General features: G+C 45.4%; 1 protein-coding gene across 1 annotated transcript in view; it reads right to left on the bottom strand.

Annotated features, from left to right (window-relative positions):
• Window positions 1–11432: 11432 nt before the first annotated feature.
• CCNY (cyclin Y) overlaps window positions 11433–26894 on the bottom strand; it is a 109233-nt gene continuing 93771 nt past the window's right edge. Inside the window, exons 5-10 of the mRNA XM_040248427.1 lie at window positions 24980–25015; window positions 23287–23344; window positions 23075–23194; window positions 18309–18475; window positions 14711–14873; window positions 11433–14085 (exon numbers count right to left, since the gene is read on the bottom strand). Of these exons, the coding sequence (XP_040104361.1) occupies window positions 13969–14085; window positions 14711–14873; window positions 18309–18475; window positions 23075–23194; window positions 23287–23344; window positions 24980–25015 (661 nt within the window). The 3' untranslated portion in view covers window positions 11433–13968. The remainder of the gene's footprint in view (window positions 14086–14710; window positions 14874–18308; window positions 18476–23074; window positions 23195–23286; window positions 23345–24979; window positions 25016–26894) is intronic.

Below are 26894 nucleotides of genomic sequence, written 5' to 3'. Positions count from 1 at the left end.
CATCACTCAATTTTATATCCTATCATCTAAGGTAAAAGTTTTTAAAAATCCATCACTGGATATGTAAATTTCTAGTTAGAACTGTGTTGGGGGTGAAGTCTCCATCTTTTAATTGTAATTTATTCAAAATAAGGGACAAAGTCAGATTCTCTTTCTTTCCTAGAGCCGTGCTTGCAATCAGTCAATTAGATGGTGTTTGGTAAAGCCATCAATGTATCTGTCAACAGGCTCCTTTATTTTTAGTTCCCATCCTTATCTTGCATGATTCTTAGTGATTTTATTATTATTTTTAAAGGAGTCTTACTCAAAAAAAGTTTCCCCCAATATATTTCATGTTGATGTGATCTGCCTTCATTTGACTCTTGTGAAGCTAATCCGGGCAGACTCCCATGGGCAGGGTCCCACGAGCTGTGTCCCTGGACCCTCTGTCCCTTGAGTGAATGGTCGCTCTCTTGACTGAAAGCTCCCAGTGCCTGCCTTCACCACTGTAAGCACTCAGGAGAAACATTTGGCTACTCCCCACCTCATGCTGAGGCTTGGGGACTGTGGGCTGTATTTTCTAACCTAGCTTCTTCAGCTTTTTGCCATGTAGCTGTCTTTACTCTCCGAGCCGTGGACACGTGGGGGACACCGGCTCCCTCCACGGGCAACCGGAATGGAGTCAGGGCACAGGTCCATCTGATTCAAAACGCTCACCCTGGCAGACCAGCCCAAAAGGCTGGGCAACCCATACCAGCTCCCCTCCCTGTTCCTCTTCTCTTGGACTCTCTCCTTCTACGCCAAGCTTTGGAAGTACAAGTAAAAAATGAGTTCTGCTCAATCCTGTGTTACTTAAAATCTTTTCTTTCCCTTTCTTATGATAAGGTGATTTGTGACTCAGGCAATGTCTTGCTCAAAACTCCTCTCTTGTTGCTATAGATGGTATTTGAGGAAGAAAAGAATGCATGGATGCAAAAGAAAATAATTAGATCTCATCGGGTTAAATCATGCAGACACTGTTAATAACAAATTTATAATGTATTCCAGTACAAATAAGCAGTATTTTTAGAGTCCAAATTGCATTTGCACAGAGAAACTATTTAGTCACATACAATTAAGCTACATCAGAAACACATTGAAGTTAAACAAGCCGCACATAGTGTCACAGTTCAGTTCACATAACACTTGACTGAAAATAAGCCACCTGAAGGCCACATCCTGGTCTGAATCTATCAAAGGCTTCTCACCAGCCTATAAGAAAAGAGAGTGCAGACTTTACTCTTTTTCTTGTGATGCGTGGGCCAAGGAAGCCTTCCTGTCCCCCTTGATGAGGGGCTGCCTCTTTTGTCACTCAAACCCAGCATCTTTTGTCCCCCTCTTTTGCTCCTCACTTTCTGGGACTCGAATTGTGTGTTAAGTGTTTCTGCTGTCTTACATGTATCTCTTATGCTCTTTCTGTAATTTTGAATCCTATTTTTTCTCTCTGTGCTTTAATCTTCTGAGCTGTGTTCTGGTTCACCTGTTTGTGATCTACCGTTAAACCCAATTGATTTTGTTCATCGTTTCAGTTCTAGCATTTCCATTTGGTTCTTAAAAAAAAAAGTTTCCAGTTCTCTACTGAGATTTTTCCGTCATATCATCTAATTTCTTGAACATATTAATCATAGCTATTTTTTCCCCAGCGTTCTGGAAATATAATCAACATATAACATTTGGTAAATTTAAGGTGTGCAGTATAATGATTTGATACACATATATCTGCAAAATGATTACCACACTAAGGTTAGTTAACATATCCTTTACCTTACATGGTTATCATTGTGGTGGTGTTGTGGCGAGAAAATTTAACCTCTCCTCTTATAGATATTTTCAAGTATATAGTACAGTACTGGTAATTGTAGCACCATGCAGTACATAGTTCCCCAGAGCTTACTTATGCTATAGCTGGAAGTGTATACCACCGTTCTTTTCTCTGTTGCTATGAATTTAATGGTTTTGGATTCCACATATAAGGGAGATCATGTAGTAATTGTCTTGCTCTGTCTGACTTGCCCTCAGGGTTCATTTTTGTTGTTGCAAATTACGGGATTTTCTTCTTTCTCATAGATAAATTCTATTTTTCCCTCTCCCCTTATGTCTATCTCTCACATTTTCTTTGCCCATTCATTAAAGCAGTAGACACTTGAGTTGTTTCATGTCTTGGCTATTGTCAAAAATGCTGCAGCAAACACGGCCGTGTAGATGCCCCTCTGAGTTAGTGATTTCATTTCCTTTGGAAATACCCCCGGAAATGGAACTGCTGTAGCATAGGGTAGTTCTAGGGGCTTCCCAGGTGGCGCTTGTGGCAAAGAACCTGCCTGCCAATGCAGGAGACGTAAAAGATGCAGGTTCAATCCCTGGGTCGGAAGATCCCCTGGAGGAGGGCCTAGCAACCAACTCCAGTATTCTTGCCTGGAGAATCCCCATGGACAGAGGAGCCTGGTGGGGCTACAGTCCATACAGTCACAAAAGAGTCGGCATGACTAAAGTGACTTAACACACACACACAGGGAAGTTCTATCTTTTTTGAGGAACCTCCATACTATTTTCCATACTGGTTGCACTGTACCTTCCCAACCAACAGTGCACAAAAGTTCCCTTTTCTTCACAGCCTTATTAGCATATTATCTCTTGTCTTTTTCATAATAGCTGTTCTAGCAGGCATGAGACAGTTCCTCATAGTTTTGATTCGCATTTCCCTGATTAGTGATGTTTATCTTTTCATGTACTTTTGGGCCATTTGTATATCTTCTTTGGATAAATGTGTATTCAAAGCCTTTGCTCATTTTTAACTTGGACTTTTAAATTTTGCTGTTGTGTAATTTCTTGGGTATTAACCCCTTATTATGTATGTATGTGGTTTGCATATATTTTCTCCCATTCCTTAGGTTGCCTTTTCATTTTACTGGTATATATATGTACATATACTTTCCCTATGTGGAAGCTTTTTCACTTTGATGTAGTTTCACTTGTTGAATTTTCCTTTTGTTGTTGGTGCTTTTGGTGTCCAAATCAAAACATTTATTGCCAAGACAGATGCCCAGATTTTTCTCCATGTTTTCTTCCAGGAGTTTTATGGTTTCAGTTTTTACACTAGAGTTAATTTTTGTAAGAAAGAGGTTTAATTTCATTCTTTTGCAGGTGACTATCCAGTTTTCCCAACACCATTTACTGAAGCTTGCCCAGTGCAGGGGGAGATTGTGGCCCCGAGTCTAGTGATGGTCATTAGCTCAGGCTGCTGGGTTCCACAGCACGGACAACTGTGTGGTCCTCAGTGAGCACTGCAGAAGGAGGGGAGGAAGGGCTACAGAGGCTGCAGGGCTGGTGGAGCCCTCAGCAGAGCCTCTAGGCTCGGTGAACAGGGACGAGGGCAAGCAGCAGGGGGGAGTGGGGCGGGGGGGGGGGTAGGGGTGCGGCACTGGAGGTGTGCGCGCATGCTCAGCTGTGGCGGCCAGCGGCAGGTGCCCGTGGAATGGAAGCCAGTGACATCTGCGAGGAATCTCCTTAGTAGTGAAGGCTGCTGGGTTTGTCTCCAAGACAGGGCCCTGAGAACCCATATCATTTCTGCCACGTGGCTGCTGCTGGTAGCCTCCTGGTTTTGTTGTTCCTAGTCGTCTGCAATATCTCAGCTTTGCCAGCCTCTGGTTGCGGTAAAACTGAATGGGACCTTTCTATGGGGCCCAGAGAGACTGGGAAGCTGGTTGCTCACCCTGCTCTTCCTCTTTCTTGTGAGAGGAACTGCTTCTAACTGGGGACTTCTCTCTCTCGATGCAAAGCTGGCTTGGGGGATGGGATGATGCGGGCTTTGAGTTGTCTTCCTTCCCTTTTTGTGTAGTTATTCTCAGGGTTTTTGTTCTGCTGTATTACTAAAGTGTCTTAAGTGAACTCCAGAGCTCTCCCAGGGTATGTGTTTGTGCATAGCTAATTATGGATCTTTGTTGGGATATGGCGACTTAGGGTCCCCATACTCCACCATCTTGGGTTGGTGACATCATTCTCCCTGATAGATGCATAAATATATGTAACATATACACACGTATTAGATACATGAAAACAAAGCTACCTCCCTTTCTCATACAATAAACAGAAATAGTAAAGGTTTAATATTAGTAAACAATAAAGAATTAGAATGATATTTTGGAGAGTAAATTTGAAACTGGAAAAATCCTCCAAACAGACCAAAAATCCTAGTAATCAGATAGGTATTTTTTTTACATATATATTTTTTAAAGTTTATGGCAAAAAAATTATAGACAAAGTTGAAGGATTGGAAAATATATTTTCAATAGATATGACAGACAAAACTATTAATATCCATAATAATAATTTCTCTGAATAAGAAATAGAAAACATAGGGGCAAAGGTGACTCACTGAAGATAAGATTTACATGAAAAGATACTCAAACTGACTAGAAGTCAGCTGGTGAAAGTTAAACAAGGAGTGTGTATGTTTATGCATATTTATATATATTCTTTGTATTTTTTGACTGTGCCTCACAGCATGTGGGAATCGTAGTTCCTTCACCAGGGATTGAACCTGGGCCCCCTGCTTTGGGAGCACAGTCTTAGCCCCTGGACTGCCAGAGAAGTCCCAGGAGTTAAAGCAATAATTCAACAACTATTTTTAAAATTATGAAGAAATGTTCTGATGTCAGGTGGGTGCAGGTTATATCGGCTCTTTACAGAAGGAATATTTGATAATGTATATATTTTACAAAGTGCTAACAATCATTAAATGTAACTATAAATCATGTAATTGGCATGAAGAAGAAAGGAAGTCCCCTACTACTTAAGAAAGGAAGGATCACATTGTGTGCCCCTGTGCTGCAGAAAGCGGATGTTCTCTTCTTTGCTTCTGGAGGTAGTAAAGGGCCGTGCCTTTTCTGAATGTAATCTGACCACATCTACCAAAAGAAAAAAATTCATTCTCTTTTGCAGAGGAGTTCCATCCAGCTTAGAAATCTGTCTTATGGAGATAGTGGCATAGAAGGCTGTATGTTCCTGGATATTTGTTAACAGCTTTGTTTGTGGTGGCAAGAAAACAAAAAAATGACTAAGTAGTCAGTTACTGAATGACTAACTTAGAAGGATGTTCAAAAGCTGGAGATCAGAGAAGATACTGACATGGAGCCATGTTGTGTGACCTTCTTCCTGTAGCAAACACTGTAGGGGGAGAGAGTGCCTTGACCTTGATTTCAGGATTTTACAAGATCTCCTTTCTCAGACTTTTCTACGTGAAAATGTTTAGGTGTTTGACTTCATCATTATCTGTTCTGCTTTGCTTAGGTATGGAGTTCAGAAATTCTGATAGAGGAAAGATTGCCTGGATGAACAGTTAAATAACCCTGGGGCCTTGTACATGCTAAACAGAATGTGATTTCTCTCTACAACATTTTCGTGTGTACTGATATATAATTTATATAACTTGGTATATCAGTATATATGATATTGGACATAGATATGATATAGATGTGATATGTATTGACAAAGGTGGAGAATCTCCATGAGTATTATTATTATTGAATGGCAAAGACAAAGTGCTAAAAAATATCAATAACATGTTCTTACTGTTGTGAGACCAGATACACTCCTGTATATTAGCATTTATTCATTAATTTGGGGAAATTTGTTGAGGAAATACCATCAGCTTTTATTAAAATCAGTTTTTTCAGCACTTAGTATGTCTTTCACTTTACATATCTCAGATGGTTTCTTCTGTTACAATGAGCACATATTATTTTAATTTTTATAAAACACACAGGCTGTTAATCTTTGCTCACCTGCAAATGGATTAGCAGATTTCTGGACTTCTGAGGGTAAATCCTAGTTCTAAATTGCCTTCCCTTTACCCATCACTATTGTTTTGGGCATTCCTCAACATCTGCCTGTGAGTTCTTAGGAGACACAAAGGTGTTTTAATGTTGGGTTAGCCAAAAATTTCAGTGGGGTTTTCCCGTGTAATGGTTTCCATTAAAATCAGCGTAGTCAGAGGAAGGTCTCCTTAGTCCATTTTATTTCATAAACGAGCTCTTTCATTTAACCTACAATTTGACGGGGTCTTAGTTGTGGCACCGGAGAAGGCAATGGCACCCCACTCCAGTACTCTTGCCTGGAAAATCCCATGGACGAAGGAGCCTGGAAGGCAGCAGTCCATGGGGTAGCTAAGAGTCAGGCACGACTGAGCGACTTTACTTTCACTTTTCACGTTAATGCATTGGAGAAGGAAATGGCAACCCACTCCAGTGTTCTTGCCTGGAGAATCCCAGGGATGCGGGAGCGTGGTGGGCTGCCGTCTCTGGGGTCGCACAGAGTCGGACATGACTGAAGCGACTTAGCAGCAGCTAGTTGTGGCACACAGGATCATTGCAGCATGTGGGATCTTTAGTTGTGGCATGCAAACTCTTAGTTACGGCATGTGGGATCTGGTTCCCTGACCAGGGATTCAACCTGGGCCCCCGGCATTGGGAGAAAGCAGTCTTAGCCACTGGGCTACCAGGGAAGTCCCTGACCTTTCAAGTATTAATGAAACATGCTCATCACTCATATTTTGAGAACATTTGTAGCTAGTTAGGTAGCCAGAAAGGTGAAGTTCACAAAAAGAAAGGAAGTCAAAAGCTTGAAACGGATTTTTCTCTCACATCCACTGTGCTGTTTTGGCATTTCTTTGCTTCCCCAGTTGAAGAGCTGACTCATTGAAAGACTCTGATGGTGGGAAAAGTTGAAGACAAAAAGAGAAGGGGGTGGCAGAGGATGAGATGGTTAGATAGCATCACCAACTCAACAGACATGAACTTGAGCAAATTCTGGGAGATAGTGAAGGACAAGGGAGCCTGGCGTGTTGTAGTCCAGGGGGTTGTAAAGAGTTGGACACGACTGGAGCAACTGAGCAACAACAACAAAAAGTTGAAGCAGAATGGACTTACTGTGTTACTGGCACGACCTGGGGAGTGAAATGATTCTGAGGACTGTTTACTTGTAAGTTGCAGATGGAAAAGGAAGGACCCTAAAGAATAATTTTGCCTGCACTGTTACACCAGCACTGAGAGACCAGTAGATGTCAGCATAAGGACACACTCCTGATTTTCGGTTCACCTAGATGAAAAGATTTGGTCCTGTTGCTCATACAAACAGGAGCTGCTGGGGCTTCCTCCCTCATCCAGATGCCTGCTTCTCCCTCTGGGGATGTGGCAGCTTTATGGTCATTTGTGGAAGAATTACTTCATGCCCTTTGCAGAAGAATCACTTTGTGCCCTTGGAAGTCACCCGTTCCTGACTCCCATGCACATGAAAAGCCCCCACTCTTAGGATTCTTTGTCTACATTTCTAGAGTAGCATCTTGGATTTTACACTTCAAGATCGCCCTGATCCACAGCCAGGGTTGAGAAGTGATGTCTGAAGGTGTAATAAAAAAAGACATGACTTTGCTTCCATGTGTACTTGTTTTATCTAAATGTGTCCTTGGATTTTACTCTGTTTTATGAAATGTATTTGTGGGTCTATTGTCATTGATTCATTTATTAATTCATCTAGTATTTGAAGAATCTGCTATGCCTCAGGAATTATGCTAAGTGTAGTGAAAGGAGGGTACCCCTAAGTTTGGCAGGGGAGATAATAAGAGACAAGTAATTTCAATATAAAGTGACACCTATGATAAGAGTTTACTCAGCAGTGGGGAGGAGTGAGATGGAGCTCTTCACCTAAGGAACACAGGCATGGCACAACCAAAATACTGATGGAGAGGAGGGCAGGGAAGAGAGCCTGGGCAGACACAGCTGCCCTGTCCTTGGTGCTGACTCTTCCCTGGCTAAGATAAAGAAGCTTTTCCTAATACCTGGCTTCTGATAATTTCTCTACTCTCTGTCCCACTAATTCTGAACCAGATGAGGAAAAGGGGAGGAAAAAAATGAAGGAGCCCAAATGTAAACAGATTAAATAAGTTATTGAAGAGACAGCCATGGAGTTACTGACTTGGTGATGTGACGTTTGAGGGAGAAGGGAGCAGAGATTTCAAATAATTCCCAAGAAGGAAGTTTCTTCTCGGGAAAGGAGGAGCAAGCTCTCCAGTACTTTCTGCAGTGTTTATACTTATGAAAGCAGAGGCTTTCTAGAAGTGTTAACAATGTGAAATGGGTCCTGAAATTCACGTCTAGGTGAGGCATTCAGGCAGAGAAAGCATTGTTAACAACAAAAAGACAAACTTGTTTAAGGACCCACGTGTAACTTAAAATAGCAAGAACACTTAGTGTGATATGATATCACGATATACTAGTGAAGATTTGGTCTGACCAGGAGTTATGTCAGGGATGGTCTTGAATGTGCTCCTCACGGAGGCTGGCAAGGTGCCTCCCTCCCTCTCCCTAAATGACTCCCCCTGGGGCTCTTCCGCGGAGACCCCCACTCAAAAGGTGCCTCACCCCACTACTCAGGCCACCCGACTGTCTTCATGACCCTGATCACAGTCTGAAATGTGCTGCTGACACAGTGACCTACTGATTGTCTGCCCTACTGCCCCACGGACCTTGCCTGTCTTGTCCCTGGTGTCAGTAGACCCACAGATAGCATCCCCCACAGTTCCTGCTCCGTATTTGCTGAATGAAGTAATTGTGTGAGCTAAAGCCTTCATTCAAGTCTACTCCTCACAAAAGAACACCTGTGTTCTAGAGAATATTCTGGAATAGAAATTTTGTTTCCAGTTTTTGCTGTGTTAGAGGCTGGCACTCTTTGCAGGATGTGGCCAAGAACCATGGAAGGGAGCAAATAGACACGTGGGATCCTAGAACGCTTCAGGATAGACTTTCCCAAATTGTTTTCCTAACACTGCAGGGGTGAGTAGATCTTTCGTTCTGAGCCCAGAGGCTGCTCCTGGAAATCTCAGAATAAGTGGGTCAAAAAGTGAGTTTTAGAAATGAAAGGCTCTTAGGGTGATCCAGGGTCTGACCCATTTCTCTGCTCTAAAGATGAAGCTCCTGGAAGCTGGAAAAGTTCTAAGACTTGCTGGTCAGACCAAATGCCCAGTGTACCCTGGTGAGTCCTAGTACGTGGGTGTCCTGACCCTGCAGAGTCTACTGTTTTATTACCTTACACTGTCCCGCAAATACGGCACTTCTCTTTGCAATGGACCCCAGCTCTTCTGCACACAACGCCCCCTGCCCCCAATGCAAGTCCTTTGCAGTAAACCCAAGAGCTGGTGAGCAGAGGCAGATCTGAGAAGCCTGCAAGTGGCCGAGTTTCATGGAAGTGCCACAGGAGAGGAGGGGGAGAGAATTCCTTCTCCATAGTGGCCCCCAGAGCTTTGGGTCTGCAGGTCCGAGAATAAGTATTACTTGGGGGTTAACCCAAGAGGCAGCACCCTTCTCAAGACAACCACTGGGGAGGATTCCTATACCCAGCTTCTCTGTCTCAAGACTTTCATTGTCCATCAACGTGGAAAACCACAAGTTCCAGTAAAACCCAATTGGTCAAGCTGAGGATTCAGGTGCATTAGGGCAAACCTGCGGAGGATGGACAGCAGCTGAATCCTAGATACCCACATCCTCCTCCTAAGAACAGCCGTATCTGCTGATGCCCACCCTTCTTCCACCCTGGCCCTGAAAGGGACAACCGATTTCCCTGGGGGAACTTACAGATGAGCTTGGACTTGTCTTTCAGTGGGTTCAGCCTTCCTACATACACGCAGAGCAGCATCCAACAATCGTAATGTAAGAATGGCTGAGCAGTGTGGGCTTAGAAACAGAGTAAGACAGGTGGAGAAAACATGAGCAAGTCAGTCTCTTGCCAGTGAAGTTTGCTGAGTGATCCAGAGAGGTGATGGAACTTGTCCAAGGTCACACAGCAAGTTAACTCTGGGCTGAGACTGAAACCCAAAGTTCTGTTACAATATAAATGAATAACGTTAATATAAATGTTATGCTTAAGTTCTAGTTACATTTAATATTTTTGCCCATAATGGCAGTTGTTTTGGAATGCCATTCTTTTTTTTATCCTGCATTCTATTTAAACAAAGCTCTTTAAGGAAATAAAGCTCTCTACCCAGAGTGAGTCCCTAAAGGACACAGGCTCCTTCCTCCACAATTCTTGCTTCAAAGACCTACAATGGGCACTGTGGGCACCAGGACCCCCTAGTTTGACCCACGGCCCAGACTCACAGTGATATAGACAAAAGCCTCCCATGACCCTTTCAAATCAGAGATGAACATTTCTAATGGAAAATGACACAACTGACCTTGAGCAGCTCCAGACATGCAAACTTAGTGAGAAAACCTACCAGGAAGTGGAAGGAAGCTGCTACCCCACTCTAGCCCAAGTCCAGCAGCTTGGTGGCTGCAAGCCCCTGCTCACCTCCCTACTATGGATGGGGCCGCTGGTCCCTGCAGGACGATTTGTTTCCAGTGCAGTGGGGCTAGGAAGGCTTGGCGGTCAGAACGCTCCAGTCATGAACCGAACACAGTTGTGTGCGGGACCTTCCTTGTAATTCGCAGAGCTTAAAATGAGTCCCAAATTAATCCTTCAGTACCCTGTTCCCATTTTCCTTGAGGGCATGTTCCCTACTTCCTTCCTCCCACAAGGGCAGGGAAGGGCTCCTGTGGTTGGCTCCTGTGGTTCAGAAGACGACCCATGTTGCCACAGTCCAGCCATTGGGAGTCTTGAGATGCTAATTCTAGTAAAGTCAAAGTGGATGAAGAAGATCCAGTCCTTCTGAGGATCACCTAACACCTACAGAACCCATAATACTCTCCACTGCTTTTCATCATGTAGAAAATAACTGGTTCACTCAGCATCCTCAAAACCGGTTCAATTTTCTCTCAATGTCATATTAAAAAAAAATGCAGCAGGAAGGCAAGCACTATTTGGCCTCTGTGTTTATTTAACACTTAATAAGTACCTACAACGAACCAGGAATTGTCTCTTATTGTTTAAAAATGTCAAAGCTGTAAAATATGGCCCCAGGTGAGAGGTTACCAAAGTAACCTGGAAGGATCAAAATCACTCACGCTGCAAATTCTGCTCTGCAGCTAGGCCAAACATCAAAACCCCTAGACCCAAAGGAAAGCCCAGTGCAGAGATGGTCTTGCCAAAGACTAAGATGAGGAGCTTGGGGGTGGCGCGGGTGGGCCACCAGGAGAGGGGCCAGGTGACGGCCCCAGCGGATGCATGTAAGGCACAGCGATGTCTGGAATCTTGGCAGGACCTCCCATCTTGCCCTCCAGTTGGTTTTAAATCCCTGACTTTTTTGCCTTCTCCCAGTTTAAAAGAAAAAAGGTAAAACAAAAAGGGAAAATTCAGTGGCATACTTATTCTCCCAAATGACTTTGTTTAAGTCAAATCTAAACTTAAAGGCAATAAATTGTGTGGCTTTCTTCACTCTTCATTAATGATGAAAACTGCCCGTTCAAAAACTACACTAAGACAATGTATTCCTAAATAGCAATCCGGCTTTAATTGTAGGGCATGAACCACCTTGCAAACAAATTACATCACGATGATTTATCAATAGGTACTATACTGGGTGTTGTCGGGCTTTTTTTTCTTTTTGCAAACTTAGAACAAACCAGAGACTGTAATGTTTAAGTCTTCATCATGTAGAAAAATAAACTCAACCTAAATTACCTTCATGTCAAGGGATCCATTCTGCAAAAGTAAAACTGAAATCTACACTTACAGCAGAGTTTTAAAAATCCTTAGTGCAAGAAACATAACCAATTAATACAGATCAATGCTCAGGAATATGGAAAATTTTCCTATACAGAGGTAGAATCCAGTGCACAAGGCTAAAACAATATTCAATAGTCTAAACAAGACTGAGTCAGGTTTTACGGAATCCACTTTAAACTTTTAGTTAGCAGACTGTATGTACATACATACAATAAATAGACTATACAATTTTTTAAAGTAGTTTAATAAACTCCACAAAATAATAGCAGATGCATTGAAATATTTACATAATTCAATTTTCAAATCTCTCATTCAAATAAAAGGGATAAAAATAAGATGTCTGCTTGAAAGGCAGCAAAACCTCTTTCCTGAAATGGATCGGTAAAGTAAGATACTCTACATGGGAGGAACTAATTTATTTGAGAGGTATTCATAGTCAGCTAAGAAAATATGTCCCTTTTTAAGCTATATAGTTTAGGGAATATAAAATGGTATTTTCTACATTTTTGGGTGGTCTCTATTTCATGTTCTAAATCCAAATCTTATGTGAAGAGAGCAGCTGATTTTGGAACCCATATGGAGTATATTGATACACAGTTAGAACGGAAAGATAATTAACTTTTCACATTCCGCTTGTTTGCTTTTGAAAGTTTAAGCCAGAAAGAATCTGACAGTATTTCCGGCCCACACAGTTGGGTTTACACATGCTACAAACTTCAGGGCCGTCTGACGAGCATGTGTTCTTGGGCTGCGTGGCTGTTTCTGAGTCCCTCCCACTAACAAAGCATGTCTCCTCAGGGGCAGGCATGTCTGCGGAGCAGGTGTATGAGTTCAGGGCACAAGACAAATAACAAAAGATTCCAGAGTTTTCCAAGCTCACACAGGAGGGTGGTAAAACACAGATTTATCTACTGCCATTTGCCTCAAAGACCTGATGAAGGAAAAACTTAGAAACCTGTCATTGTGACCCGAGAAAATGTGCAACCCCCAAAGCCCTGTATGCTTCACTGACCCAGACTCTCAGACTTAACTGTGAGGTTCTGTCATTAACCCTTTAATTTTCCTTGCTATAAAAGCTTTCCATCTAGCCCATAAGGAAATGAAGAACAGTCAGAAATGAAAAAGGACGGTCATAATTAATGACATGTAAACCTTCACAGTTTTAGTTTCACATAACTTCACTAAGCACCCACAATGAAAATGCAAGTTGAGTTTTTTATTCAATCATTCTGTGAAAAATACCTCAGTAAATAGGAACATTTTGCCCTTCAGTGATCTTCCATGTGAATACCCATCCCCACCCCCTTTTTTTTTAAATTTTAGATTTTTAAAAAATTTTTATACAAATAGACTAACTCTGATTTGAAGTAAACATATAAAAGTTGAGAGGAATATTGCTTGCACAATGGACATGGAAGTAGAGGAGTGGCGTGGGCAGGGCGAGGAAGGGGCTGCCCCTTGGGGCAGGCAGAGAGACAGACCACCGCAGGATCAGAAGGCACAAGCACCCATGTCATCTAGAATGTTCGTGGGGGAGGAGCTGGGGGAAGGGAGTCTTCTGGTTCAGCACTACAGTCAAGCTGATCCGCCACTGTGGAGAAAACCGGCTAGGATAAAGGTGCGCAGACACGGGACAAGTGCCCCCCTGGAGAGCAAGAAAGCTCAGAAGACAGCTCGCAGGAGTGGTGCAGAGAAACAGCCAGTGCTATTTATTTGGATGTCTGTGCCATGGTGGGTACAAACTATATTCTCTGCTCTGTGGGACCAAAACCAAAACAGAATAAAACAAACAAAAATCCCCCCCAAATCCCCGTGAAGCAGCAAGAAGGAATGCAAGAAGTCTTAACGAGACATACTGAGCCGGGTGGGGTGGTGAACGCGGCGCGCGCCTTTAACGCGCATCCAACTCTGTCACCCAGGCCGGGCTCTCCTATCAGGGTGGTTCGGCTACTGACCGACGGGGACATAGGGAGCAGGCCAAGCCGCTCTCCCTGCCTCTATGCGACTTCCCGTCCCTTCCCTGCCTCCTCCAGGGTTAGAGTCTTTTTCCTCCACGAAGGAAGCGCTGACCCGGGGCTGGGAAGGCGTGGACGGGACCCCATGGCACCGACTCCGTGTCCTCGGAGCCCTGCTGCGCGTGCGCACAGCCTGGAGGCGCTCATCAAGGCAGCCTGGCAGAGCTATGAATTAAAAAGAAAAGGAGAGGGGAAACAAAAACAAAACCACCCCACGTCTGTCTTTTCTCGAACTAAAGGAGAAACTGAGGGATGGCACGGCCTCCGGCAGGGACGCCCACAGTTAGGAGATGATGGCCGGGGACCACCGGGGCAGAGTCAGATTGTCAGCACTCGCTGACCGCTTCCTCGTGGGTCTTCTCAGGTCCTTGTACTTGTCCTCGCAGAGGCGGGAGATGGCCTGAGGGGCAGGAGAGAGACACTCAGATCAGCCCCGGGGCCGGCACCCTGGCCACACTCTCCCTCCTCGCAGTGGGCCAGCACCGAACCCCGACACTGAGGACACTCGGGATGAAGGTGCTGAGAGCCCTGCACCTCCCCTGGAAGACGGCTCTGACGTGAGCCTTCTTCCCACACCTGCAGCCGCCAAAGTCAGATGGAAAGAGCCCGGGGCAAGTGCAAAGCCGAGCTATACGTAAGACACAAGTGTCACACAGCTTCACAGTGACGGCCATAAACCCAGGTCAAGACCAACAACAAGGCTGTGGAGAAAACGCTTCAAAAAATGAAACAAGTGGGTTCAAACCTTTCTGGATTGCCAATCATAGGGTCATCTGGTATCTTTTCCCTTATAAAAGTGAATGCTTGTTTAAAACCGGTTTTAAAAAACTTATTTGATTTAAAAAACAGAATCAATGCACATTAAATAAAAACCAGTACTGAGAAGGTTATTAAAAGTATGAGGTTGTACCAATGCAATCCAGGTCATCTGGTCCTTATTTTCCGATGATTGGCAATGGCAGGAACTAGCCTGAGCACAGAGCTCTGCCGCAGGAGTGTACCTTCGGGACGCTGGCGCCTCTTACCTCCAGCTTGTGGGCCCTCTCCCTGCTCAGGGGCTCCAAGGGGAAGCTCAGGTTGTTGGCTTCCGCCAGAGAACGAAGATCAAAATAATACTTGGCATAAACACTGGAAGGAACATTGATGTTGAACTGGAGCAATTCAAGGAACTGTCGCTCTAGCTCGTTCCTGCAGAGGAAGACAGAAACGTGCAGCTTGGCCGCCGTCCCCACTGCGGACGGCCCAGGCAGGCTGCAGGACAAGGAGGCCACAAGACCGCGCCCTCCAGGGAGAAGAGCCATCTCACCAGCGGCCCACTTGGACGCAGAGTTGCCATCTCACCACCAAACTGGCGATAAAAGCCAAGCCCATCTGGTCCAGTGCCCAGAAGGATGAGGCCTGATTAACTGGGATGATCAGTACCAGGAAGTGCTTCAGGATGACCCCAACACTGAGACCAAGCACATGTGTGTGTGCACACACATACGCAGGCAGCAGGCTCTGGCCTCACCTCACCACATGAACCATCAGTTCAAGCAGGGGGCAGAAGACACAGTTAGGAGCTGTCAAACAGAGTCCAGTGAGATTGGACAGCTGCCGAGAGGACAGGCCTCCAAGACCCAGAGGATTGCCTTGCTGGGAGGGAAGGGTAGGGAAGCGATGAGCAGCTTCCTCAGGACCATGGGAGTGGAGGGAGGAGACCACCAGTCTCAGCATGCACCCACCCAGCCACCCTAACCCTAACCCATCACCTGCAGGGTCTGTGAGGACCCACAGCTGGGCCACCCATCTGATTTGACAGGTCTAGGTGGGCCCGAGAACATGCATCTCTAGTACGCTCCTGCTGCCTTCCTTCCTGCCGAAAACTTGGATAACAGCGCCTGGTCCATAAAGGAGCCAACCCCCCTCTAGCCGGATGAAGCCAGAACACATTGTAAAATGTCCCCCATCAGCAGGCCCACCTCTTAGCAGTCAGTGCCGGGGGAGAAGCATCCTCAGGGAGAGGTCTGTCTGTTAGCACTGGTCCTGGGCCAGACTCTCAGCTCTAGGCCACCCTCCGGGCAGCACCCTGGACTCACTTCTGTCCTTTATCACAGTCTCCCCTCCTCCTCTCCTCCGAGCCATAATCCGTGACATCTGACTGCAGCCTGGCCCCAGCACAGCACCTGACGCACAGCTGGTGCTCAATAATTACTGTTATTATATTGAATGGAGTGGACCAAGATTAGCCTGGGTGGAGGGATCAGGGAAAGCTTCCTGGAAGTGACAGCTGAGCTAAGTCTGGGAGGCGGTAGTGGCTGGTTCCCTGACAGCAGCTCTCAGGCAAAAGATAACTAAGAAACCTCAGCAAGTTGTTATCGAAGGCCTGAGCGCTTTGGAGGAAAAGATCAAGACATTGAATTCAGTTCATCTAATCAGAAGGGCTGCTTCCACGCAGCTTTGAGAAAGGAATTAAGCCCCAAATGTATATGTGATGTCAAAATCTACACTTCTAATCACTTTTATTTATGCCTGCTTTAAGTCAGACTTAGGAGATCATCCTGTGAAATACAAGAATCCAGGTAAGATCTTAACAAGACTTGGGAGCTGCCTGTGGACACACTGCCACCTAGTGGCCAAGTAGTGACACTGCAGCTCCCATTCTCCAATGCCAGGAAGAAAAACCAGTAAGAGAGCCAGGGAAGCTATTCCCACCCCAGACGGTTATCTAGACACCACTGCCTTTTGTTGAGGGTATAACCAGGATTGAAGTCGAGAGGAATCTGGTTTCAAACAAGGTGGCAGTTTCCCCAGGTTCCTTAAAGGAAAAACAGCCTTTCTGAATATTTATTTTTTTAATGTTTCTGTTTAAGTTTTGGGGGAAATAAAGATTTTAGAGTGGTTGTGTTTTCAAACTAGGGTAATATTTAGAAAATAAAAATAATTCCCCAAATTTGAATTTCCAAACGATAGCAGTACCTCCTCCAGGGACATCTGACAGCTTGTTATATGATAAATCATCAGAAAACTAAGTGATGCAGAGGGAATGGGCTTGATGGATTTGCTACTCTCAGGGAGGGGGGTGGGGGGGCTGTGTGTGTGTGTGTGTGTGTGTGCGTGTGTGCGCACATGCGCACGCATGCGCATTTACTTGCTCAGTTGTGTCTGACTTTTTGCATCCCCATGAACTTTAGCCTGCCTGGCTCCTTGTCTATGGGATTCTCCAGGTAAGAATACTAGAGTGGGTTGCCATTTCCTTCTCCAGGAAATCTTGCCCAGGACATCGAACGTGAGTCTCTTTCGTCTCCTGCACTGGCAGGTGGATTCTTTACCATTAGCACCACCTGGGAAGCCTAATTACCAGTAAATAGTTCTGATGTAAAACTTTATAATAAGTAAATTCAAGCCAATAAATCAAAACATTTCAGAAGTATTTGTTACATTAGGTCATTACTGTAAAGAAACCCAGTTGAATTGATGCCATTTAGCAACTTGTGAATGGGGCTCTACAATGGAAGAAAGAGTTGTTTCATCACCTCATGGCCTATCGACTTTTCTAGAAAAATGAGCCCACTTTTAAACACCAGCTACTAAGTGGCAATCCCACTCCTGGGCACAGAGTCCAAAGAGGAGGGCCTCAGGGAGGAATCTGCACAGTGATGTTCACATTTACAGCAGAGTTACTCACAGCAGCCAAAAGGTGGAAGGGACCAACTTATTTGTTTTCAGCTTGAAATAAAATCAAGACTTAAAAAAAAAAGTTTAATTTTCTTATTCTTGCTATCAAAAACTTCGTATTTTTCTTACTTTTTAAGTATAAAGAATAACAGGTGCAGGAAAGAGTCTTACTGGTCTGTAGTAGGAAAAGGCTCTGTGGCAAAAGATGCATGAACATAAACAAATGTCCCCAGGGCAGCAAAAAGCGAGGGGATACCCAGTCAGCCAGCAACTGGAGGAAGGGGCAGGTAGGGCCCAGGGACACAGATGGGGGCTGGGACACAGTGGAACCTCCTCTAGCAAGAGGAGGTTGTCCGGCTTGAGGAAGCTGGACAAACAAGATGAGAAAAACGTCAGTAAGAATTGGGTCAGCAATGCAGAAGTTCATCCTAATTGTTCCCAAAGCAGCTCCTTTCGTCCTGACCCTACTTCCTATACACCCAGCCCCAGGGACCCCAGGCCCTGGGCTGCAGGTGAACCCAGAACGGTGCCCCGAGAGAGGAGCGGCCTGACCGGGAAACACAGGAGGACCCTGAGGGACAGAAAGTGCATGTGAAGCCAAGTGAACTTGCAACGTGTGACAAAAGCAGTGAAAATCTCTCTGAAACTGAACAGCAGCAGGGAGCACTTTAGCTCGTCCGCTGCCTGTCGTCAGTCTGCAGTGAGTAGAGTGGGGATGAACCCCACCACAGACGGGGAGCAGGAAGGTAAAGGAAGGTTCCCTGGAACATGGTTTCAGAGACTAGATTCACGAGCCAGAAAGCGTTACCAGTACCCGTCTGGGACACGAAGGACAAGACGCACAGGTTTTTGTGAATCCTATCCGCAACCGGGTCCTTGCTCGGGCAGCTCACAACAGACGCACAGCCACGGTCACTCACTCCACCCCGAGCTCGTCCACACGGGGATGCCCCCGCCCACACTCACATATCCTCCACCGTGATGTCCTTCAGGATCTGGCAGTAGTCCACATTCCACACCGCCTGGTCGTCCCACACCTTGGAGGCCAGCAGGATGGCCCCCAGAACAATCCGTTTCCAGTTGGCCGGACAGATGTCAATCTCTGCATATGTGAGAAGCCGTTCGAGGTACACCTGGAAGACACGAGCACACCGGCACCCTTCATCCCTAAGCCACGGGCAGAGGGCGAGTCGAGGGCTCCTTCCCAAGCCGCAGCAGCCCCGATGGCCTGGGCAGCCAGTCTCTGCGGCCTGCCATCTGTGAACCGGGGCCCGGGTGGGGAAGCCTCAGGGAGGCTGACCAGGGCCAGCACCTTGTCTGCCTCTGCCACCCAGACAGGAGCTCTCTGCCTCTTGAGATGGGGGCCGGCACTCAACTGTCTGCTAAGTCAGTGAACAGGCGAGTGATGATGGTTCTTTTGCTTAAAAGGTTTTCGTTCTGCTTCCATTGCTTTACTAAAGAAAAGTCAATTCTTTCCATCTTAAAAAGCAGGATTTTTATGGCTGATCTCAGATACCAGGTACTCCTCAGACTGGATGAGGGGCACAGTATGAAAGACAAAATAAAAATCATGATAAAGAAATTACTAATGTAATCACAAGGACAAAACAGCCATACCCAATGAGCTGCCAAAAGGCCCTAAGTTTCCTGAGAGGTGATGAAACAGGAAGCCATCACGTCCACCTTACTGCCCCACCCTGGACCGGTGACCCAGCCCTGCCACCGTGGCTGCTTCTCTGCCTGGGCTGGGCAGCTGCCCTCCTCTACTGTCTCCCCCGAGGAAGCCAAGTCCCCTGAGGACCACGCCCGGGCCTCACTCCCACTGTGTGCCCAGCATCCAGCCCGGGGCTGGCTCAGGGAGTGGCCCCTGAGTGCTGGCCTCAGGGACACAGGACCCTGCAGGAAGGACGCTCTGGGTGTGGAATGTGGCTGCAAGAGAGCAGGTCTAGGGAGGCCTGAGTGGATGAGCCGACCACAGCAATGGCATTCAGGAAGAGCCGCAGTCGGGAAACTCAGGCCCTGGATTGAGAGGTGCGGGGGGAATAGAGGGTCAGAGGAGACCACTCAGGGAAGAGCCCACTCTGCGGTGCTCAGCACAGAACATCTGAGAGGCCTTCACAGAGGCCTCTGAGGTCACGACACATGCCCGCCAACCGAACTCTATGGACCTTCAGGGGCACTTCTAAACGTCTCTCAGGGACAGAACAGCACCGGGCTGTGACAACCACTGGTGAAAAAAAGTAGGTCACTCAGCAGACTTCAATCATCTTTTCCATTGCTCAGATTTTAGTTTTAATGGCATTTATTACATTCAAGGAGCAGGAAGAGTAAGCTAATGTTTTAGATCATTATTTCTGTGTAAAAACTGAAATTCTTCAGTGAGAGATCCAGGCCAGGCTGAGTGGAATTTTAACTGGACACCAACCTCAGGAGCCCAGACTATGTATGTTACAAAGTTTGATGACCAACTCTTCTCATTCCACTAAGAAAAGAATTTTTTTAAATGTGCCACGAAACTGTACTAAGAGTAGAAAACTGAGGCTGGATCTAACTCCAGATTTTTTGAAGCAATCATTATGGACACTCTTCAACCAGATCCCTAAGATGCTGCTGCTGCTGCTGCTAAGTCGCTTCAGTCGTGTCCGACTCTGTGCCACCCCATAGACGGCAGCCCATCAGGCTCCCCCATCCTTGGGATTCTCCAGGCAGGAACACTGGAGTGGGTTGGCATTTCCTTCTCCAATGCATGAAAGTGAAAAGTGAAAGTGAAGTCGCTTAGTCATGTCCGACTCTTCGCGACCCCATGGACTGCGGCCTAGCCGGCTCCTCCGTCCATGGGATTTTCCAGGCAAGAGTACTGGAGTGGGGTGCCATTGCCTTCTCCCTCTTAGATGCTATTCCTTTTTATAAATGAGCTATGTAAACCTCTCCAAGCTCCCCAATGAAATAGCTTCTCACTGACTCAGTACAAAAAGAAGGTTATTCCATTTTGTTCTTACTTCACCACAGTAGATATTAATAGGTACACTGCTGCTGCTGCTGCTAAGTCACTTCAGTCGTGTCCGACTCTGTACGACCCCAGAGATGGCAGCCCACCAGGCTCCACCGTCCCTGGGATTCTCCAGGCAAGAACACTGGAGCGGGTTGCCATTTCCTTCTCCAGTTAATAGGTACACTAGGTAACATTTAAGATAATGTTTGGAAAAAACCAGGCATCTACCACATCTGATATTCCACTAAGATGAACTAGAGAAATTAGATATGATAACACACTCCATTACCGAGGGGAAGCAGATGTTATGTTTGGGGAGAAGGAATTCATAATAAGCACCACATAATAGCATGTAATTTGGCAGAACTTGCCAAGAAAGCTATATTCAAGGGTCAGCTGTAATTTCTTTAGTAAACTCCCACTTGGGTATTTTAATTTTCTGCCAAGTAAAATAATATACGATTGGCTTTTTTCTGAACACCATTCCCTACACCATTGCTAACAGGACACTGCTGCTCAATTAAATTTTCAGATTTAACTTCCTAAGAAGGACCATCCTGAGAGTCTCTAGAAAATACAGGTTAGTGAGTGCTTACAGAGCGTTCAGGTGACTGTATAAAATAAAGCTGTTCGAAGGCATGGCGTGGGGGAGGAGGGGAGAAAGAAAGTGCAAAGTCATGGACTCCAGGGTACACAGGACCACACTTCCGAGGATGCTGGGCTTCCCTGTCCATCACAGAGAGCAGCTCCGGGTCCGTTCACTGCAGACTCTAACCCACAGCTCAGCTGACTGGGCCTCCCCAGTGCTTCCTATTTGCTAATATTTGAGGTAGCTGGATTTGTCACTGGACTCTACCTGAACAACACTTTTGACCTTGGTAGAAACCACTAATGTGCCCTATAAAGGGGGTTCTCTGGGGTCAGAATGGATAGATTCCACAGGTGGCCTCTTCACCAGAGCACTGGCCTCTGAGAGGCACTTTAGGTCCAAGTGACAGCCCTCAGGGCTGCCCGGGGGAACCCAGCTGGGCTGACATGCCTGGTGCTCCTGGACACACGCAGCAGCAAGTGGCTGAAGGCTCTGGAAGCGTCTCCCACAGGCAGGCAGCGGTCTGGTTCCCTGTGGGCAGCCGGGCGGAGCTAACTGTGGTCTTCCCTGCCTCCTCCAGGCAACAGGCCAGGCCACCAAGGGAAGGCCCAGGAGAAAGGCAGAGAGGGATGCAGCCCGCCAGCTCTAGCCCAGACCTGCTGTGAAGGGTTGTTGCGAACCTGGAGAGACAGGTGGGAACCATCACACGCAGGCCTCGATCGGAACACAGAGTTGGCTGCCTGCGGCATCCAGGCAGACCCTGAAGACTCAGTCTGCAGAGCTGTGCCTGCTGTGAGGGCCCCCGACGCTGCCCACCTGTCAGCTGTAGCCAGACATGCTCATCTCCTGCTAAACCACCAGCTGATGTCCCAGGACAAGGGAGGATTTCAGCAGCTCCCACAACTGACAGACACACACCACTCCCACAGCACTCCCAAGACAAACTAACGACCCATGTCTGCTCAAAGACAGGGGAACAAACTCTACATGTTCTCAACAGAAGTCTGCAGAAACCACGGCTTTCACAGGACACAAAGCTTCTTCACGCTGATAAATCCAAACTCGAAGGTGCTACAGGGCAAAGCCAGGTCACCATTTTCTTCAGAATGGAAGGCAAAAAACCCTACCACATAGCATCTTGAAGCAACAGCTTCAAAATAAATCTTTCTTCAGGGCATCAATTTAAGTACTCATTATCTGATTTTCTTCCCCTTCTTCCCTCTTTGTCACAATCTCCCTTCATTAACATGTCAACCCTGCCGCCTGAAGGGGGTTTTTTGAGGACCTGACATCCTTTGGAGGAACAAAGCTGAGCCATAAATATGCTTCTCAGTCATGACCTCAGGGTCTATCAGCAGCCACATCACCTGAGGAAGATTTGCTGGATGTCTGTTCTTCTGTCAGGGGGCAAGTTCCAAGAGAGAAGGAATGCACAAGCAAATTGGTCACTATGCCGTCGGCGGAGAACACGGGGCTCTCAGTGTGGTGGAGATGCGGATGGTCTTTACACCCGTCATACCACAGGGTCTCTTCTCAGGGAACTGCACGGGCCCGCGAGGCAGCCCACGCACTGGCAGAGCCCATTTCTTCTCTGAGTGGTGCACAGTGGGGAAGGTCAGTGACAGCGGGCTCCGCTGTCAAAGCTGTTTCCCCAATGAGATCGGCGCTAAACCGACCGTCCCTAAGGTGTTCAGAATCTAAGGAAGGTTACCTACCGGTTTTTAACTTGAGTCAACGTGCAGCTTATGTCCACACTGTCTCTCAATGTCTCGTGAATGTCCCTGAATGTAAGATGAATGCCTCACCTTACAGACATGTGTTTACACAAAAATCACAGAGGAGAAGGCAGCAATGACAGCAGTCCTTGCGACGTAGGGAACCAACACCAGAAACCTGGACATCAGTGAGGTGGCCCTGGTCCTTCTCAGCACTGTGGACCCTGCATGGGTCGTCTCAGCTTTCCTGCTTCTGAGTGTGATCTGACAGGGGGCTTTAGGTGGGACTGCGGAACAGACCACATGCCCTCTTTTGGGAGATCCAGTTGCTATTCTGGATAAAAGACAACCCTGAGGTGGCTGGGGTTCCTAGGTCTACAGTGGACATTCCCACCTGCACCCCAGTCCATGGCCAGGTCATCCTGCGGGCACTCACCAGGGTGACGATGGCACACTCTGCAGTCAGCTGAGCAGCACTGAACAGTGTCCGAACAAACCGGTAAATCTGCTTCTGCTCTGGGTTGTGTTTGTCATAATCTGGTGGCACTTCAGATTTCTGGGGAGGGAGACATTCTCAATGACTAGCCGGCCCACAGGAGCCACAGAGACATGACTGGACCACACCCTGGGACCCAAGGGGAGGGTTACCGAAAGAGGGTGAAGGTTTTCATCGAAAATATCCAAGAGCATCCTTCCATCTGGGTCCCTGGGGAGGAAAGTAACAGAAAATGGAGTTTCCCTTCTCTAACAGAGTGCTAGTCAAAATGAAAACAAAATATATTCTGATTCAACTGTTATTTCAAGAAACAGAGGCAGTACTGTTAAGAGATGCTACTGATTATTCATGAATTATAAGTTTTCTTGGGGACAATACTTAATCACTTTTGAATAGTCCACAAAATAAAGATTATGAACCCTCATTTAGTAAAGTAAAAATCAAAGATTTTCATTTCTTGAGTTTTCAAATGCACCAAATCTAAATTTCTTTAACATCTTGTTTCTGAGCAAAGTTTGATGGATCTGTTTAAACCACAACTATGTTGTGGTCAACGCAAAAGAAGTCTGAGGGCAAGAATGAACACGCAGTGTGTCCTGGTGATTAGTCTGAAATTCTCACAGCATGCAGCTTAACCACTTCACTACTGAGGGGCTTCACGACTGTATTTTAAAAAGGATTTTATGAATGTATTTATCTTTGGCTGCTCTGGGCCTTCGCTGCTGCGTGGGCTTTTCTCTAGGTGCTGTGCAGGCTTCTCGTTGCAGAGCACGGGGTCTAGGCACATGGCCTTCAGCAGTCACAGCACGTGTGCTCAGTGGTGGTGGCTCCTGGGCTCCTGAGCACAGGCTCAGTAGTTGTGGTGTGAGGGCTTAGCCGCTCTGCAACATGAGAAATCATCCTGAATCAGGGATCAAACTTGTGTCTCCTGCACTGGCAGGTGGATTCTTTACCACTGAGCCATCAGGGAAGCCCCACAACTCAATTCTGAAAAACAACAGGGGCATGTAGAAAAGTGTACCTGGCTGTTACCAAGCTGGTACCTGCACAGACCCGTTTAAAGGGGTGGCTCTCTCTGTGAACACAGGCAGAGGGGGCGCTGGGCTCTGGGGGGGCCACATAGTGCTCTGCTTCCACCTGACTTATGTCATTTGAGTGAAAATAAAAAATTTTCTTTGGAAACCGCTGCTTTGGTAACAGCACGTAACGTTCCAACATCAGTTAGGCTCCTGATTATCAGAAGCTGCAGATCTGTCTCTGCCATGCACCCCCGTGGCACACACTATACAGTTTCTGCTCTATGACTTACTATCTGCAAAAAGATGAAAGAGAGCTTAGCAGAACAGCTAACTTGTTATATGATTTTTCCATGATTCTGTGTTTCAATTCACTTCTAAAAGTAACTGAACTATCTCCAGACTCCCATCAGAGAGGATTTCTACCACCTTAAAAGAGTTTATGACTAACTTTACAACAAAACTGTTTTACTGAATTGAAACTATAAACTTCTTTTTCATGTGAAAGCTGTACACAGAAACTTGTTAAAATATTTTGTAAAAGACTGAATGTTTAAGTGAATGACACAGAAAATAAAGTCAAGAGGAGGCTGAATACTGTCAAGAAACTCTGTTCTCTTTTGCTGACTTCATTTGGTTTTCTCTGACTCAGAAGCAGTTCAGTACTTCTCTGGGAGGTGTGGGGAAACTGTGTTACCTTTACAGATTCTATGAAAGTGAGATAAGAATACAAAACTCAAAGGCTGAGGCAACTAGAACGCAATAGGAAAAATGTTATTGCTGATAAAGTGTGATGTTTTCAGCACAAAATTAAACAAAATCCACGTACCTGTTTTTGATGTGGTAATATATTGCGAGCGCTACACTGTAAAATAAAAATGCAGGGGTTCAGTGTTTCATAAGCATATGCAAGATGTTATAGTTTCTCTGGCATCAGTCTGATCCTAAATGTTTAAAACTTAAGTAAAACGATCCATGTGAACAGCCCCCGTTTAATTCAGAATGCTGATTAAGAATATGCACTCTTCGAAGTAAATCAATCAGGTATTTATACCCAGCAGTTATTAAATCTTTTCCAGAAACACCAAAACTGTGTGATATTCAGAAATAAATTTCTCTATCTGAAATTTTAAGCTTTCCTCACTTTATAATATAATCATTATGTAAAAATTAAGTGATGTGGTCTCCCAATTCAGCACCTGCTATTTTAGACAATCAGTGGTTTCCTTATAACTGCCAGAAAAACGTGAATATTACCCACAGTGGTTTAACATTTTTTCTCTTAAAATCAATAACCTCTTGGCAATCTGCCTAACTTATTCATTCATCTGCTGAAATGGTACTTACCTCTTATTTGTAATACCTTATACTTTAATACTTTAAAATTTCATTTTACATTTTAAAAGAATTTAATGAAGATATTCCCATCCCCTGAATTTTCAAATACTGTTTCTCTGATTATAAAATGAGATATATTCATTTTGTCGAAATTTTTGGAAAATAAAGTATACAGAAAATAATTCCTCTGCCCAAAGATGATTACTACCAGCTTGAGATACAGAGACATCTATTCCTAGTTACCTATAAATTATGTGTGTAAGCAAGCAGGCTGGCATCCAACTTTCATCCTCATTAACATGTTTCTTACCATTAAAAGGTTACTCAAAAATACAACTTTAAATGGCCGACTATATTCCATATTCCACCATACTACTGAATAATTTATTAACCATTTCTCTGTTCTTGAACATTTAAGTTTACAGTATTTTGCAATTATGATTAACACCATAATATTCCCACAAATTAACATTTTGTGACCTACAACTCATTATTTCCACAAGAAAACATCCTGCAACTGGAAACAGGAGCTCTAAGGTCATTAATAATGGTAAGGCTCCCCGAAACATACCTCCCAAAATCTTTGCAGAAAAGCTATACCAGTGTACACCTCCTCACCAGTGTCTGTCTCACTTCACCTTCACCAAGGCTCACGTTGAATGTTTTGAAAAAATGTTCTCCAGCTGGATAGGGTACAAAGGGTAACTGCTTTCAACCTGAGTTTCTTTGATCACCTATCAAGTGGGCAGGGTTATTCAGGTTGAACTGTTCAATCTTTTTATTACTTCCTCCTTTGTAACCTGTCTAGATCCTTCCACAATTTTAAAATTTATTGAGAAGGCCAATTTTTTTTTTTTTTTAAAGCTTCTAAGAACATAGCTAACTGGCTGCATCAGACTGTGCTCTGGTCTCTGAGCCCAGGAACTGCCACCCAGGGCCCCAACATGGAGCGAGCAGACTGAGCCCCAGACACCTCCCCTCACTTGGAGGTGCCCACCTAGAGCCCGGGCGTGCACGCTGGACTCCAAGCGGCCCCGACGTTCACCCACGACCTGACACAACAGCTCATTCACTCTGCCGAAAGAGAGCACGCTCTCCCAAATCTCTTTCCAGATCTATGAATTCAAAAGATTTTAGTTAAGTGTGGAAAGTATTCCTGAGAAAGGGTAATATATTCGTTCTCCTAACATCCTGAAAAGCATCTAAGCTGATGAAGGAATTGTAATTGGGGTGAAGGGACTTCAAAAGTTTAAAAAATAATGGTACAGTTTTCCAAGTACCTACACATACATGTACCTAAAAAAGCCCTGCCATGGGAAATAATAAATGTTACTGATTCTATTTTATAAATGAGAAAATTCATGTAAAGATATCAGATGTCAGGATTTCTGACTTATATAATGGTT

The sequence above is a fragment of the Oryx dammah genome, unplaced genomic scaffold (genome assembly GCF_014754425.2).
Source record: "Oryx dammah isolate SB20612 unplaced genomic scaffold, SCBI_Odam_1.1 HiC_scaffold_10, whole genome shotgun sequence".
Taxonomy (NCBI): Eukaryota; Metazoa; Chordata; class Mammalia; order Artiodactyla; family Bovidae; genus Oryx; species Oryx dammah.
This window is presented reverse-complemented; position numbering and strand designations above follow the sequence as displayed.